At 49.7% G+C, this 17,604-nt stretch overlaps 1 protein-coding gene across 1 annotated transcript in view; it reads left to right on the plus strand.

Moving 5' to 3' along the window:
- Positions 1-534: 534 nt before the first annotated feature.
- Positions 535-17,604, plus strand: part of UBASH3B (ubiquitin associated and SH3 domain containing B) — a 70,041-nt gene continuing 52,971 nt past the window's right edge. Inside the window, exon 1 of the mRNA XM_053997008.1 lies at positions 535-781. Within this exon, the coding sequence (XP_053852983.1) occupies positions 630-781 (152 nt within the window). The 5' untranslated portion in view covers positions 535-629. The remainder of the gene's footprint in view (positions 782-17,604) is intronic.

The following is a 17,604-nucleotide window of genomic DNA, read 5'->3' on the forward strand; positions in this document are numbered from 1 at the left end:
AAAGAGAAGGAAAGAAGGAAAGAAAGAAGGAAGGAAAGAGGGGGAAAAGGAAAGAAAGAAGGAGAAAAAGAAGGAAGGAAAGAATTTATGTATCTATAAATAAATGAATGAACAAACAAATAAACACCAAAAAATTACAATAAAGGCTAAGCGAACAAAAACAAACAAATAATGAAATAAAACCAGATTTCTAATAAAGACAATAACAAAAAAAAAAAAAGAAATAAATAAACATAGCAATCATACTAAAGGCAAAAAAAGCAAAAACAAAAAAACAAAAAAACAAAAAAACCCAAAAAAAACAGAAAAAAAAAAAACCACAAAAAAACCAAAATAACTGCGCGTGCACGTGCTTTCTTTTGCCTTTTTTAAAAAAAAAATTCTAATTTTTTTTTTTTTTTTTAAAGGAAACCTTCATTTCTCCGGCCCGCTCCCGCGCATCCCCCACCCACCCTCAGCGGGGCGGGGGCATCCCGGCTGCGCTCCCCGCATCCCTCCCTCCCTCCCTCCCTCCCTCCGCTCGCTGTGGGCGGTGTCGCCGCGGCTCCCCGGCCGTGTGGCTGTCCCCGGCGCTGTCCCCGAGCCCGCGGCGTGCATGGCCCTGCGCGGGCGGCGATGGCTGCGCGCTGATGGCCCAGCCCGCCGCGCTCGCCATGGCTGCCAGAGAGGAGCTGTACAGCAAAGTCATCCCCCGGCGGAACCGCCAGCACCGCGCCGGGACCATCAAACATGGCTCGTCGCTGGAGATCCTGCTCTCCATGGGCTTCCCCAAAGCACGGGCGTGAGTCGCTGCCCCGCGGGGCTTTTCCCCTCTTTTCTTGCGCTTTACGGAGCGGGGAGAGAGAGAGAAGAGGCGGGCGCCGCTCGGCTTCGCTGCTCCGGAGCGGCGCGGGGCCGGACGCGGGGAGGGAGCGCCGGGGAGCCGGGGATCCAGCCCGGGAAGAGGCGGGGATGCTCTGCCGGAGCGGGGGATGCTCTGCCGGAGAGGGGGGACGCGCTCCTGGAGAGGGGGGACGCGCTCCTGGAGAGGGGGGGATGCGCTCCTGGAGCAGGGGGATGCTGTGCCGGAGCAAGGGGATGCTCTCCCGGAGAAGGAAATGCGCTCCCGGAGCGGGGGGATGCTCTCCCGGATGCTCTCCCGGACAGCGGGCAGTGCTCTCCCGGCTGCGGGGGGATACGCTCCCCGAGCGGCCCGGAGATGCCTCCTCGGAGCAGCCAGGGAAGCGGGGAATGCTCTCCCGGCAGCGGGAGGATGCGCTCCCAGAGCCGGGGGGATGCGCTGCCGGGGCGGCCGGGGCAGCGGCGCGATGCTGTCCCGGGCTGCGGGGGATACGGCCTGGGGATGCCCTCTCGGAACGGCGCGGACAGCTGGGAATGCTGTCCCGGAGCAGGGGATGCGCTCCTGGCAGCGGGGGATGCTGTCCCGGAGCAGGGGATGCGCTCCTGGCAGCGGGGGATGCGCTCCCCGAGCGGCCCGGGGATGCTGTAGGACCCGCGGGATGCTCCGCTCGCCTCCTCCCTCCAGGCAGGAGCCCCGGGCACTCCGGGTCCCCACCCAGAGCCCGCCCGTACCGTCCCGAATTGGGGATGGCCACGGAAGCAGTTTTTTACACCCAAACTGAAATTGTTTTAGCTCGGACACCCGGGGGATTTTCTTCAAGCCGTGTACAAGTCACCCTAAAAGCAACGGAGCAACAGAAGTAGATTTCCATCCGTAGCCCGAAGTGCTTCGGTTTTTCTTGCCCAATCACGCCCTGGTGTAACCTCCCTGTGTGTGCTTATGCTTTAAATTAATCAGGCAGCGAACTAATGATAACTTAATGAGGGAACTGTGACTCCTGAGGTGGGGCTCAGCTTTGGGATGCAAATGAAACCGGTGGGGATCGGGATGGTTCCTTGATCTCCCTAAGTTTTCAGTTTGTTGTTGATACCCATCAGAACTCCGCGGGTTTGCAGCCTGTCTTGTCACAGGGTTTTTTTTTTAATATAAATATAGACAGGCACATGCAGTTTAAGGGCATATGTTCCTTGTGGATTCGTGGGATTGCATGGATCCACCAGCACATGCAGGAAATCTTATTTTTGTTTTCCACGGTGCTGCTTTGCACTCCTTCTGGCTGTCAGTTATCTACTGAGATCAGCACACAGCTTTTAGACACAGTGAATGCAAATGAAGAGCAGGGCAGAGCGGTGACTTCATGCTTAGCTCGGTTGGAAGAAAAGATGTGTATCTTTCAGTGGAGCTGCAATAAAAAAAAAAAAAAAAAAGAAAAGAAAACAGCTTGATCCTATGAATGAAACCTGCACAACAGTGCCATCAAGGCTGCCAGGCAGCCCTGCTCTTACCTGACTCAGGAACTGTGTCTATGGGTCACATTCCTGCCCAAAAAGCACTGGCATTTGTTAAAATGCACTCAGACTTCACCACGCAAAGCAGAGAAGGTCAAACACAGGGAGCAAGCCAGAAAAAATGGGAAAGAATCCCTAAATGCAAAAAGTACTTATTGGAAATCCAGCCAATACCCAGATGGGTAAAGCTGTCTTGATATTGAGTTCAGGTTAACCCTGTGTGACAATTCAGCAGAGCAGAGAAGGTTAAACACAGGGAGCAAGCCAGAAAAATGGGTAAAATATCCCTAAATGCAAAAAGTACCTATTGGAAAAGCAGCCAGGCAGATGGGTAAAGCTGTCTTGAGTCCAGGATAACCCTGTGTGACAGCTCAGCTCTCTGCTGGGACTGGGACAGGCACCTCTCATCCCATCTGAAAGAGCAGTGAGTGCCCCTGTTTCACTCTGGAAATGCTACAAATAATTCATCATTAAAATCCACACGAGAAACAAAACGGAAATAAACCCAGTAAAATCCAAGCGGTGCCACCAAGGGTAGGATGTGGACGGAGCTGAGGTTTGGGAGCTTGAGAGAAACGAGTGCACGGCCAAAGGACATTTCCAAAAGGTCCAGAGAATGCTTTTTAACTCTCAGCATTTCTCTGTAAGTGGGAATGACAATACCAAGATGTCAGCGAGATGAAATCATCTCCCTCCAGATTTGGTAGGGAGAAGTAGCCTTAAAGCCCTTGTGAGTTTTCCCCCCAAACTCTCCCACCTGTTTGCTGCCCCAAAGCCACAGCTCCAGCAGGAATTCGGTGAAATGGGATTTCAGCTCTGTGCACACAAACACGAGCCAGGCTGGTACTTAAAAGTGGTGACCATCTGTTTGGGTGGCTTATGCAAAACAAACCTCCAAGTTGTCAGACAAGTCTGTCAGGCATGTCACAAAATACCATCGCTGCCTCCTGGCTCCTTGGTGCAGCTGGGGGCACTCACTGGGGACAGCAGGGACAGAGAGGAGCAGCTCAGGCAGGGTCACGGGCACAGGGCTGAGCTGGAATCTGCAGTTCCAGGGTGGCACTGAGCAGAGAGATCCTGGGGAGAGCTCACGTGGCCTGGCTTTCAGCTTTACCCTGTGTGTGTTCCAATAATCGAAGGTGAAAGGCTAAATGTGATTTCCAAGTGTTGCTGATGGCTCAGTTAAGGGGGAAATTGGGCTGAGGCAGGAAGGAACCAAGAGAGGATGTCAGGTAGCAGGTGCAAAACTGCCGTGGATCTTGTGCTGACAGCAAGGGGCTCTCAAAAAACCCTTCATGTGTCCATCCTACAGGTGGTTTATGGGGGATTGGGGATGAAGGGCCCATCAAAGGACGTGCTCTTCCTCTCTGAACTGAGATACCACTGCAATTCATGGATCTGCACCAACGGCAGTGTCCCACAGCTCACACTGAGACCTTTGAGGTTTTCCCTGTTCCCCCCTCTGAAGAATTTTTTTTGGCACAGGTCCGTCTGTTTTCCTTCTTCCCAGCCCCAGCTGCAATTCAGGGCTCCTCTGACTCACAGGGTGAAGTTCAAACCACTTCTGGAAGGTTCTACCTGAGCATGGCACCCGCTCAAGCACTGCATGTGTCATCCCTTTGAACCATCACCACGAGCTGCTGTTCTGCCCTGCTGGCTCTTGCCAGCACACAGCCATTATTATTATTATTATTATTATTTTATTTTGCAATTAGCCCATTAGATTACGCACTGTCTGCTCCCACAGGCTGTCCCTATCCCCAGGAGTTTCTGATTGAAGCAAGCAAGGAAGGCAAAGGTGAGGTTATAATTCCCATTTTGCAATTTGGGCACCAAGAAAAGCATTTTTCCCTTGTTCACACAAAGGCCTAATCAAACCCCCAGGGCTTCAGTGCCCTGAACAGAACAGGAGGATTCCTCCAGAAAGAGATTCCATACAAATATTATTTCCCAGTTGCCCCAAAATATTATTTATCATCTTGTTATGAATCCCCCATCAGTGGTTCCACCTAATTGTCATCCAGTCTGCCTGCCAGCACCTCTCACTATTGTTTAGAATCCCTGTATATCCCTGAGAGTTGAGAGAAGAAAAGCACAAAGTAATTTACAGGCCATCAAAACCACAGGGGATCACTTACAACTCTTATGCATGTAGAAGCAATTTTTAAAAATCCATAATGTGTCTATAAAAGGCTAAAATTGAAAAAAAAAATAGTTATGGACTGCAGTTTCATTCAGGATGGAAGAAGACCTTTGACCAAACTTGAATTATTGAAACTTATTTATCCTGCATAGTGCAGAGATCAATGTGGCTCCAGAACCTGCAAGTATTAAAAATTTCATGTCAGCCTTTAAACCTCCTCCAAAACATCCTCAAAACCAGACAGTTAAAAGTTCTAGCATGAGGAAAAAGAATTAATCTTGCATTCTTTGTTTTAATTCTGGGTTCACAGAATGGATATATAAATGGATATACTGCATGGATATATAAATGCATAAAATTTAAGATGTTTCAGCTGCTGCATACAACTCTGAACTCAAGGCACAGCTCTGAGATGCTGTTGCAGAAGAGATCCAGGCCTAAGAAAATGAAGATAATTCCCTGGTCCCTGCCATTACTCAGGCTGGGTAAATCACTGCCCACAACCAGAACACTTAAATTAGAGATATTGTGCTTTTTCTGTCACGGTGCTGTCTCTGATAAGCAGAAGAGATGACACAGGTGGCAAAGCTTTCCAAAACTAAATGGATGTTCCTTCCCCTCATCTGGGCCTGGAAAAGGGTTTAACTCTGTGTCCATGGCCTGAGGAGGAGTTAATTCCCTGGACCTGGGTAAAATCAGTCTGACTTGGATTTGCCTTCTCGGAAACGATGAGAATTTACAAGCATTAAAGGTTTCATTATTGTGGAAGAAATGAAGCTCAGATCCAGTTTACAAACAGTAAAAGCTTCTCTGGTGTTTTGAAAGGGATTTTAGCCTGCTAAGACATGTTTTGCTTAGTAACAGACTTAGCAACGTCGCAGGATTTCAGCACAGCAAGGCTGGGAGTCGCTCCTTCCTCCAGGCTTGGAGCTGGAGTTGGGAAATGACTGCGTGGAAGCGAAGTGCTGCTCATAATTTTCAATTTTCAAGTGGCTTCCCTGTCTTCCCCGCTTTGCCTTCAGGGTGTTTGTTTTCTGCAAATACTCCTGGCTGAAATTCATCCTGCTGCAAAGACCCAGCCTAAAACCAGCCCCAAGTCCCAGTCGAGCCCAAGCATTTGAAGGATTTTCCTGATTCCCAGTGACTGGTGCTGGCCCAGGGCGTGGAGGGAAACCCCATCCCAAGGGAAGAAGCTGCTGGACAGAAATGTTGCTGGAAGCAGCAGCTTGGAAGGCTCCATTGAAAGAGATTTCCCAAGTTTATCAGCACTGGAGGGAATCTTGAATGGAAAATCCAGGTGTTGTAGCTACAAGGGCTTAAGGAAAAGCTTCCCCTAAAGCTCTGTGCTGATCACTCAGGACAAGGAGTCTGGGGCTTGGATAGAGCTGTGGGTTGTGTGGCAGAGAAACCATCTGAGTAAAATATTTCCATTTCCAGTCCTGCCCGTGGACATTTGTGAGCACGAGGCTCCTAGGAAGGGTTTGTGACCTTTTCCAAGTGGTGACAGAGGGAGAAGTTCTGGAAGTGCTCCTTTGGGGAGTCCCTGGTTCCCTGCACTCAGCTCTGTGCCCATGTCAGGGTTTAGGGGATGAGACTGGAGCAGCTGGAGTGAACTGAACTGCTCTGGTTTGTGTTTTGCAGTTCCTGGGTCAGCTCCGAGGCCTCGGAACTGTTCTGTCCATCTGTCCTGGAGGGGATCCAACAGGTCTGCAGGACAGGGACAGGGAGATAAGGCAGCAGCTGCCAGGGAGGTGCTCTGGAGAAAGGCTGCAAAAACATCCATTTAGGGCTCAGTCCCACGGCTGCTCTGCACATGGATTTTAAATTGTTTTTTTCTACTGACTTTACTGCAGATTTCTGCTGTGGGACTGAAATGATTCCTGCAGGATTCAGGTTGTTTTGTGCCAGTGGCTCCAGTGTGTTTGGGGTGGGGGGATCTCCCTGAGACAGTTCCTTACTTCAGAGATCTAAAGTGATAAAGCACAGAGGGCTCTTTATTTCCACTGTATATTCTGAAACTGAGCCACAGAGAAGCTTAGATATCAAATCTATAGTTAGGCTGAGACTTGCACCTGAATCTGTGGAGTTTCAGTCCATTCATGGCAAGACTTAGTAGAACAACTATTTCCATGACATGGTACAACATTTTCAGAGGGAGGGAGACCTCTTATCAGAGGGAAAGGAGACATTCCTGTGATAAGATCACACTGCAAAATGGTAATGGCAGCAGCAGTGCTTGGTGTTACCTCCTCAGTGATTCAGGATGCTGGACACAGAAGTGCCATTAATCAAATGGACACAGAAGTGCCATTAATCAAATCTGATGGCTGGGAGCCCTGGAACAATCAGATATTCGGGGCTGATATCCATGAAACGTTTCTGCCACAAACATTGAGGAAAGAGTTTAAGGTCAGAGCTCCCCTGCACAGAGATTGCTCAGCCAAGGTCACGGAGTCCCTGCAGGACTTGCTGGCCCAGAGAACGAGCTGGTGTGTGTTCAGGGAGGAAAACAAAAAGCAAACTCCTTTCTAGTGCCTGCACACCCCACACTTCACTGGGATCTGGTATTTGAGTGTTGGAGCAGCATCACTGTGCAGTGAGGCCCCGGGCCAGCCAGCATTCCCTGGATTGCTGAGATGTGGCTTTCAAGGCTATCTGACTTTGGCAAACGCTGACAGAGATGTCAGAGAGTTTCCTGGTCCCTGAGTACTTGGTTTGTTTTGGTATTAAAATTACATGGTGACAAGAAAACATTTCCTTGGGCTTCCGTCCCTCTGATGATTTCCTTGTCTCGGAGCCAAGGTCCTGAACTTGATCCTACCCTCTGCTCTAGGAAGGAGAGGAGCTCAGAAAGTGCAGCCCAGACCTCCCATGTCACTGAGGGAGCCTGAAAAATTGCTCTGTGCCTTCTGTGTCAGAGCCCCAAGCAGTTAAAAACTTGATCCTAAGGATGCAATTCCCTTTCAAGCTTCCTATCAGCTGGGAGGCGTGCAGATACCAGTGTTATCTTTTCTGTCCCTTTTTCCTTCTCTTCACCTATCTCCAGACCTGATACCACTGGCAGGAGCCGGCTCAAATGTACTGATGAGATTCTCAAGACAAAGAGTGACAGGGAGAAGTCCTGGATTTCAGGTCAAGGATTTCAGATATCCAGCCTGTTTGAATGGAGCCTTGCTGGCATTAAATGCTGATTCTCCCTCCCCCTTGGGCAGTGGCAGCGTGTCGGGCTGTTTCCTGCAGAATTCTGCCTCTTGTAAAGCCCTCTGGAATTTCATCCCTGGATTATTGCTGCCACTTGCCTGCGGAGCAGCTCAGAGGATGCTGCAAGCCCCTGAGACTGGCAAAAGTCAGGGGGGAAATCCATTCTTTGAAAGATCATGAGAAAAAAAAAAAAAAATTAAAAACCCCCTAAAAACGTGGTGCTTTTAAATATCAACTGCTGGCTCCTGAGGACACTTTTGTGTTTTTAAATCACTTTTTAAAGTGAATTTGGACTCCCAAATTTTGCTCAGGGTTGAAAACACTGCCCTGGGTTTTAACTAAGAGCTCATCGTGGATTCACAGCATGTGCTGTGCAATTGCAGAAAGAATAGAGACATCCGTGTGTGTGTCTGTGCTGCACCAGTCTAATTATCCTCAACAAGCAGAGTCATCAAAGGAGCTGTGCCTCAGCAGCTGACAGCGATTTGGATTCCAGCACCAAGGCTCTCTGCAGCCTTTGTGCTCCACAATGGGCTGCACTGCCACGCCAGGGCTCAGCCTGATGCCTCAGGTTTGAGCTTTTCTATTTTTCACATCCTGTGCTGCTTTAGTGTGGGGGTCTGGGCTTCACATGAGGGGATGCTGAGCTCTGTGCACAGAGCAGGGAGACAAAACAATTCCTGCTCCAGCTGGGCACCAAGGACAAATGATCCAAACCTCAGGCCCAGGAGCACAAACAGCGTGGGCTGGAGAGAGAAAAACAAGCAGGATGGGAGTGCATGGGCTAAAGCTGGAATGGGACAATGAACTGCAAGGTGCAAATGGAGCAGAGCTGATCCCAGTGAGAGCCCCCGGGAGCGCTCGTGCATTTTGGGACCATTTTGGTTCCTCTTGGGTTCATTTTGGGACCATTTTGGTTCATCTTGGGTGCAGCCCTGGCTGGGCTCTGGTGCTGCCCAAGGTGGATCCATGGAGGAGATCCTTTAATAAATCCCTGCTTTATTCTGTAGTTCTGCCCAGCTCTGCTCTAGGCCAGCCTGCACAAGGCATGAAGCCCTTCTAGAAACACACCCAGAGAGAAGAGACCTGGATATTTTTCTGTCCTCACCATGTTCTGTGTTGCCTGGTGGTGCACAAAGGCTGAGACTGGACAGCAGAAAAGTGGAGGAAAAAAAAAAAAAAAGAGTGAGAAATTGAGGGATTGCTGAAATTGCCATAACAAAGCAGCTGTCAGCCTGCAGAAACAGTGTTTGAGACACCTTGTCCTTGTTCACAAGGTGCTGTCCCTTCAAACCCACTCTTAACACTTCTCCTGAAGTTTAGCAAGTCCCAGCAGCCAAAGGTGGGGCTTGAGGTGCTCCTGCACAATGGTACAGAGCTTAGAGACACCAGCCTCACACACCTGGGGAGCCTCAGAATTCCCATTTCCCACAAAGATTCCCAAAAGAACACAGTGGCACGTGCAGGTATGACAATATTCTGTCAGGTGTGGTCAGGATCGGAATAAAATTTAAGGCAGTAATTATAAATTGAGCCTGGAATGAGGGAGGGGAGATGTGTTTGATGTCTCTGCTTTCCCCAGACACCAAATCTGTGCCCTCGAGGCTGAGTTCTGGCATTGGCAGCACCTTGCAGGCCAGTCCCTGTCAGCAGAACACCTTGGGAATGCTGCTGGAAGGCTGGGGCTGGGCAAACCTTGGGATATCTGCCCTCTGTGCTAAACCCAGAGACTGGGAACTCTGATAGACACCACAGCCTGGCATGGAAAGAGCTTCTAACTGTGCTTCACTCCCACCCATCACCCCCTGGCACTACCAAACACAAGGCAAGCGCCACTTTTCACCCTTCCATGAACTATTGGAGACGCTCTGCTCTCCATGACTGTGCAGAATTCCTCACCTGGGGCTGCTGACCATGACATCACTTGCCAGTGAAGAGCTGGGGGTGTTTTAGGGAGGTTTCTCATCTCCTGATGTGTAAAAATGACTATTTTCTTTCCCCTGTGCTCAGTGAAACCCAGCAAGTTCTTCCACGACTCATGCCATGAATGGGATGAGCACACGCTGGAATGGCTGAGACCAAGATGTCCCAAACATTTCCAGGCATTAAATGGCACTGGGAAGGCCTGAAATAGATGAGATGGTGCTCTTTTCCTTCTGAGCTGTTCCCCATTTTACCCCATTTTTGCAATGTCGTGATGCAAATTTCAAGCCCTGACTTGGTGCTGAGGCGAAACCCCTGTGATCATTTTCCCCCTGTGAGCAGAAATGTGATTTTTATGCTCCACAGCCCTGTTGTGCAAGGAGGAAAGGTAAACATCTCCCTGCTCCAGGAGCTGACACTAAGTAGGAGCCAGGAAGAGCCTCTGGAGGGGAGGATGAGGAGAAGGGAGGAAGGCCCTGATCCCAGCACTGCCTCTATGGCATTCACATTCTCCAGACAGAGAGACACAATTCTGTCTCTCAGGATTGCACAGAGAGGAGAGGAGAAAACAATCTTTATCTCTGCTCCTTGGTTTTGCCCATGTGGAATGTGGTGTGGAGATTGTTCACCTGCAGGGATTGCTGGGCTGGATTCTGGTGAAGGTTGTTTGGGGTCAGTGACCAGTGGGATCCAGCTGTGCCTCGGGCTCTCAGCAGAGAGTCACGAGTTTGAGTTAGATAGGTAAGTAAGAAATAAATATATAGAATAAAATAGTATCTCTTTAAATAGTATATTAATGGAATATAGTATAGTTTTAATAAAGCTGTCCTTCAGCCTTCTGATCTAGAACCAGACATCAGCATTGCTTCCCTGTCGGGTTTACTATAGTGCCTCCAAAATCCCTTTTTTCCCCAGGGTAAATCCACAGCTGCATGAGGAACAGCTACTCCCAGAGAAGCACCAGTCCCATTTTACAGACAGAAAAATGCAGCTTGAGGCAAATACATGGAGGCTCCTGATGCTAGAGAGAGCACCTCGATTAACATTTGTCATCCACTGGAGACAAAGGGCTCTCCAGAACTGCAGGCTCTAAGTGGTGTCAGTGGTGTCCTGCTCCCTTGCTCCACAATTATATTGGATTTCTGCCTCACAATCGATAGTTCCTTCTGAGAGAGAGGAGCTGCCAAGCCCCACTAAGTGTCAGATCACAATATATTAGCCAGGGATAAGCCCGTTCTCCCAGGCTCCATTCAAAGGAATCTCCAGCTAACCCAGATTTGGAGCTGGTTCTTACTCACACCAGTCCACGGGCAACAGGAGCAAACCTGGGGTAAATGGAGTTTACAGCTGCACCTTAAAAATCACATTTCTGTTCCTTTTACAGTCTCTTCATAGCTGTACCACAAATGCATTCATGTTCTGAAGGGCAAAGCCTTCCAGGAGTGTAAATCAGCCCAGCACCTTTTCCTTTGCTGGAGCAATAATAACACACTGCAGCTGAGCATCTTGCCCAAAAATAACCCAACTTTCATTGCTAGCAAAGTTTCCTTTAGAGAAATGGGTATTTTATACCACTCAGGGAATGCAAAAAAAGCCTGGGCATAAATAAGAGTCAGCACCAAAGCCTCTGGGAGGGAAAATAGAAACCTCAGGTGTTTCACAGCACATTCACACTCCCCAGTACTCCACACTGGGGAGTGTTGGGGCTGTGGAGTATTTTATAAATAATGACTCCAGCTTCCTGCCTGGAGCTGGGGCACATAATCCTGCTTTTCCAGGCACATAATCCTGCTTTTCCAGGCAGCTGGATCCATGGGAACCCTGATTATTTGTGTCTCAGACACATCAGCCAAGCACAGCAGAGGATGAGTCAGGAAGGGCCCCAGAGCCCCAGAGTGTGTGATGGCACAGGACAGCTGATGCTCCTTCCAGAGCCACAGCAAACACAGGGGATCCACCCCCTGCCCTGTCCAGTCACCAGTTTATCTCTGGTGAGCTCTGTGTGGGGCTCTGCACAATCAGGACCCCTCACACCCAGCTGTAGGGGTGGATTTTAAAGTGTTGCTTAGATTTGGTGAAAAGAGTGTGATTTGCAGGGGGGGAAACAACCTGCTCCCCGCTGGTATTGCCTGTTTTCCCCCTGAGGTAAAATTTTCTGCTTTCATGGGAAGCTCAGCCTTTATGAGGATTCTTGATTTCATCGCTCAGCTTCCCAAAGAAGCCCACCAGAGGCTATCACAGAGAGGATTTAACTCCCCACAAACACCCTGACTTTGGGGATCAACGCATCTTTGCCAGCTTCCTGCCCCAAAGCTGCTCATCCTCGCTGAGATCAAAAGACTTTGAGCCCCTGGGAGCTCCAGGGGGAAGGATGATGTGCTGGAAGTGCAGAGTGTGCCTGGGATTCAGCTGGACTCACATATTCCTGCTAAAATCTGCCAGCTTTTATTGGGCACGGCCTGGAACTCCTCTGGAAGTGCATCCCACGTGGAGGAATTTGTGCTCTTCACCCTGGCTGTGTCCTGCCAGGTTTCTGCTGTGACTCAGCCTGACCAAGGGCACGGGGCCTGCTGAGATCCTTTTCATCTTCTCCCGGGCAGCTCCAGGGAGCAGCTGCTGATTCCTGTGCTCCTTCTGGGTGTTCAGAGCGCCCCATCTGCTGCAAAGGGAACATTCAGAGGGCAGGGCCAAGGCTGCCCAGAGAAAATGTGACAACAGGAGAGGGGAAATGAAGAATCTTTCACAGAAATGTGTCGTCCCCAAAGTGCCTGAGGCCAGGCTGGCAGGGCTAGGTTTGGAAGTAAATTCTGGGATCACAAAGCATGGGAACAGGATTGCCATGTCTTAGTATTTCCTCCCTCTGCTCACCCCCCACCAATCTCCATGACAAATGCAGATAAAATTCCCCTGGTGTTGCTGCCACTGCTGCTTTTCCAAGCAGAGGAGCAGGAGCTTGCTGAGGTGTCATGGGATTTCCCTGGATGACAGCTCAGGAATTTTACAGATTTGCTGTCAGCAGCTCGTTTTGGGGGAGAAGCATGGCAGAGATATCACCTCAGCCCCTCCTCACAGCCAGGGGGGCTGTGCAGGCATGGGGAGGGATGAGAGCAGTGAGTGCCAGGGCACCCAACCCAAACCCAGCACCCAAAACCCTCTCGTAATTCTGTGGGAGTGGGGAGGACACTCACAGGGCTTTTTTATCCTTTCTGACAGCTAAAAGTCACTTGAAAACCTTCTCAGATCTCACAGGAAGCTGAAGTGAACGGCACAACTGAGCCACCAGTGCAGAAAAAACATCTTCCCTGGTTCCTGGAGCCACAGCCAGCTCCAAGTGCAGGGTGCTGCCTTCTTTTGGCTTCAGGAGTGCAGTAACTCCCTGTCTCACAGGTGTTCTGGAGGATAAATCCATCAAAGATGCGAGCTGTGACCGTGATGGGGCACAGGAGTTGTGTCTGGACCACAAAAAGGGCAGGATTCCCCCTTGGATCACCAAAAAGTCCCCCAAAAAAATCCCCTAAAAATCTAACTTAGCAGCACCTGGGAGGAAGTTGTGTTGCTGGGGTTTGGGTTTATTCACTGAAAGGAGCTAATTCTGAAACCTGAGGGCCTGGCTGTGTCTGGAAGCCAGGGCCTTTCTAGAAGTCCAGCAGGGATGAGCTGAAGCCAGCAGCCACTCTGGGAAGCCTTGGCTGAGGGAGGCTCAGTGTCTCTGCAAATTAAGCACCTCCCTGAGCACGAAAGCATTTTAAGGTTTTTGCCTGAGGACACAAAGAGAGGCTCTGGCAGCACTGGGTTTGGAGCTGGGTGATTTGGATTTGCCATCAGGCCATAAATAACCCCAAAAATGTGCTCTTAGGTGGAAATTAGCTGCTGTTCCAGGCATCCACCTCAGCCTTCCACCCACTGGATATTATTTCAGTTTTGCTGCAGCACATCTCCAAACCTTGCAGGACCTTTGATGTGACTTTCATTTCAGTAATAGACATGAAATTTTGTGGTTTCTTAGGCTGGATGTAAGTGATGGTGAGGAAGCAATCCTTTTTCCATGCTGCTTTTTCTTCCCCTTGCTTGCAGCACATTGGTTCTGAGTGTCAGGAACACGCAGAGAGTTTATTTGTGGAATATCTCTCTAATCACTGAAGTATCTGAAGCAGTTGAACAATTTAGATGAGCTTACAAAAACGGGATTGAGTGTTGTGATTAGATAATTGTCCCTTTGCTTCAAGGTGTGAGTCAAAGCACAGACAAGTTTTTGGTTGCAATGAAAATTCCTCAAAACTGTGGCTTTCGTGGTGGTGGTGGTAAAACAAGCAGAGAATTATCAGCAGCATCCCAGCCAGGTTTGAGAGCTGCTGAGGGATGTTTAAGGGATAAATATTCCTGTGATTTTTGAAGTTCAGGGCTAAGTTGGGCAGAGGGAATGCTCCCAGCAGCCACACAGGTCCCCACACATGATCCCACCTCGGGGGAGGAACCCAGGATGGATTTTGGTGACAAAGGATTCAGAGGTGCTGCTCAAGCTCAAACACAGGCGCAGCTCTGGGGTTACTCAGCACAGCCTTGGAACAATGTTGGTTTTCAGTCCAGTGCAGGGTGGGCTTTGCTGGGAGCCCTTTGGTGCTGGTGTTACCGTGGGCTAAGGGCCATCCCACACCAGGGCTGCTCGATTGGCTTATCTGGATTAGCGGCTCGAATTTCATTTCCTCTTAGTGTTGATCAAGGAGGGTTTTTCTCTGATGTGTTGGCGCATCCTGCTTGGGCTGAAATGTGCAATTCCATGCCCTGGCTCTGCTCCCTGCTGTGCCCTCATCTCCTGGTGAAGGAGCAGGGTTTTGAGCACAGGCATTGCCCTGGCGGAGCTGTGCCTGTTCTGCCTCCCACTGCGGGGTGAGGAAGGCAGAGAAATTTCCAGCAGCTTTTGTGCCATCAGCAGGGTGAGAAGTGTCATCTCCATCCCCCCTCCGCAGCGAGGGGAGGGGAGTGCCAGGACAGAAGGACGAAGCTTCTGTTTTCCAGACTGGCTGTCAATTTTTCGGGTTTCCACGTGGCAAAGCAGGCGTGTGTGAGCTCTGCCAGGTGCATCCTGCCCTCCCCCAAAACCCTTCCAGGGCTGAAATGGGAGCATCCAAAACCTGCGCCTGCTCGTGGCTCGTGAGCCTGTCCCTTGTCCAAAGCCAAATCACCAGTCCCATTGGAGCACACAACCTGGGATGGGATGTCTGACATAATCTAGGGATTCAGGAGTTGTTTTCAGCAGTGATTTGGGGCTGGATTTTAAAAAGTATTCAGGCATCCAGACAACAATTCCATCCCCTCCTTGGTGATTCTCTCAGCACTGTCTTGGCTGCTCCCACAGCCAGGTTCTGCACTTTCCTGCCTGCCAGATTTGGCTGCATATCTGAACTGGCTCCTCTTGTACCTGTGGTGTTACATTGCATCTCATAATTCAGAAAAAAAAAAAAAATAAAGGTTTATATTCTACCTCGCCCAGGTTAACCTTTCTCTTTCACTGCTGCTGCTTAATATCTTCTAACCACGTGGAGGAGGCAGGGGGATCTAACATCGAACACAAGAGCTTTCTTTCAAGATGTAGATTGCATTATAGGAAATGAGAGGCAATAATCAAAGGAAGTTCTTCATTCTCGTTATCAGCTCTCCCCGTCTCGTTTCTCACGGCAGAGCACTTCTGTGTCTGCAGCACAGCCCTCTCAATTCTCCTCATTAGAGGTGGAGCCTCATCCCTGCACTCTGCACAGCCACAGTCACCTTCCCTGAGCCAGCATGGATTTTTTTTTTTTTTTTTTTGCTTTACCTTTAAACAACTCATTTTCAAGCCTGGTCAAAGACACAGCTCCTCTCCCTCAAAAATCAATCATTATCAGAGCTTCCCTTTGTCCGGCCTCATTCAGAGCACGCTGCCTTGGAGAGGAATCATTCCCTTGCATCCAGCAGCCTTTGGAAGCATTGATTTTCCTGCCTGGCTTGTGTGCTGCTGATACCCCAGGCAGCTCTGGAAATGTGATAAGCCTGGCCAGGAGATTGGCAGCTGGTCAGAAGGCCAGCCTGGGAAGGGAAGGTGGAAATGTTTGCAGCAATTGCTGACAATGAATCCCTTGTGCTGGTGGCTGAATGGATCTGTTGGGGCACGCAGAGAAGGACTTGTAGGTTCTGATTTAAGAAAGCCCTAAACATATATTTACATGCCATTGAGCTCAGAGAATGGCACGGACTGAGGTAAAGGAATATTTTGTTTCTGCCTCCCTGAGCAAGCTGAGCACAGCCTGGTTGAAAACAGAGTCATTTCCCCACGCTGCACGTGTCCGCACAGCAAACACCCAACAAACCCAGCCCTGCAGGCCTCAGAGGTGCTGTGCTTTGCTGGCACTGCCCTAAGTTTGCAGGGAGCCCTGAATTAACTTTGGGTTTGACTTTTAGGAGGCTCCTGAATCCCTGTGAGCACCCAGCTCTGGGCCAGTGTCAGCCCAGCCGGCCCCCCCTGTGCCAGGGGACACCTCTGCAGAGGTTTGGGGAAGCATGAAGAGCAGAAGTGGAGGTGGCCATGGCCACTGTGAGCTCCCCCCCAGGTGCAGAGCCCTCCCCAGGGGGGGTTCAGCATCACTGGGAACACGTGGCCCCTTTCCTCCCCACCACGTTAACGCTTCCCAGCCCTGCTCCTCGGCCCTGCGGGGGTTTTGTACAGATATTTTCCCTTTTCAGGGTTTCAGCTTTTGCAGAATCTCCTATTCCCATGAAGTGGTGGCTCAGAGCACTGAACACATCCCAGAAACACTCCCTGGCTTGCTTTCCTTCCCTTCCCTCTCCCAGGAGCATCGCAGGGAGCACAGCAGGAAACTGTTCCTGCTCGGGGCAGGAAGCAAAGGTCAGAAATGTGGAGCTGTAAATCTGCCAGCAGTGGTTATTTCTGGGGTCAGCTCTGCTTGCAGCACTGCTCTGGTGACAGCACTGCTCTGCTGACAGGTGACTTGGCTGCTGGCCCACCTTAGGTGAAAAGAACTGTTCAAACACAGGATTTTTGTGTCTTCCTCTCCCCCGCTCTTTATGACGCACTCAAAGGAGAGGAACAGCAATTCTCCTTCTGAAGTCTGCTCTGACCTTTCATAAGTCATGTTCTTCTGGTTTCTTGGATCACTTCTGACTTTTAAGTATCTCCATAATCTTTACAAGCCATAAGAGAGGGGCAGAAGATGGTGGAGGTCCCTCCTTCCACCCAAGCACTGATATTTGGGTTTTCTCCCTGCTCTGCCCCCTCCCAGTCCCAGGGAAGCTGTCGGGACCCAGCACAGGGGCAGTTTGTTTCCTCTGCACTCCTGAACCTGGGGAGGGAAAGGAATTGGTTCCTTCCAACCCTGCAGCAATTCTGCAACTCTCCAGCTGCCCCAAAACATCCTGAGGCAGTCAAAAATCTATCCCAACGCAACAGATCTGTAATGCTGAACATACCTGAGGGTCCTTAGGGCTGGTAGCTGTGAAAATACACAGAAAATACCTGTTTTCTACCTATATCCAGGCACATGCAGACATTTATCCACACAGACACAATGTTCCTACAACAGATATTTGAAGTTAAGCAGCCATTTGTGGCCAATGTGTGGTTTGCTTTCTTCTGTATTTTCCCCCTCCCTCTCTACAGCACAAACCATCAGAATTAGAAGTAGAAACCATGAGAGCTTGTTGGTTTGGAAAAGAACATGAAGCGTGACAACAATCATCACGTAATAGAACTGAAAAATGCATCTCAATCACCCAGTGAATTATTGTGGAGGGTCTGTGGGGGGAAATGATTCAGCCACCAGGAAATTGTGTGCAAAAGCTGCCACTGGCAAAAAAAAACCTGTCCTGCAACATATTAGTAGGTCTTGCTGACCACACTCGTAGGAGCTTGATGAATAAAATCACACCTTTGCACGTTTCTTAACATTTCTGTTAGCCAATCCTAATTTTAATTTCCCTCTCTTAAAGCATTTGTA

Source organism: Vidua macroura, chromosome 22 (genome assembly GCF_024509145.1).
Source record: "Vidua macroura isolate BioBank_ID:100142 chromosome 22, ASM2450914v1, whole genome shotgun sequence".
In the NCBI taxonomy this organism is placed as follows: domain Eukaryota; kingdom Metazoa; phylum Chordata; class Aves; order Passeriformes; family Viduidae; genus Vidua; species Vidua macroura.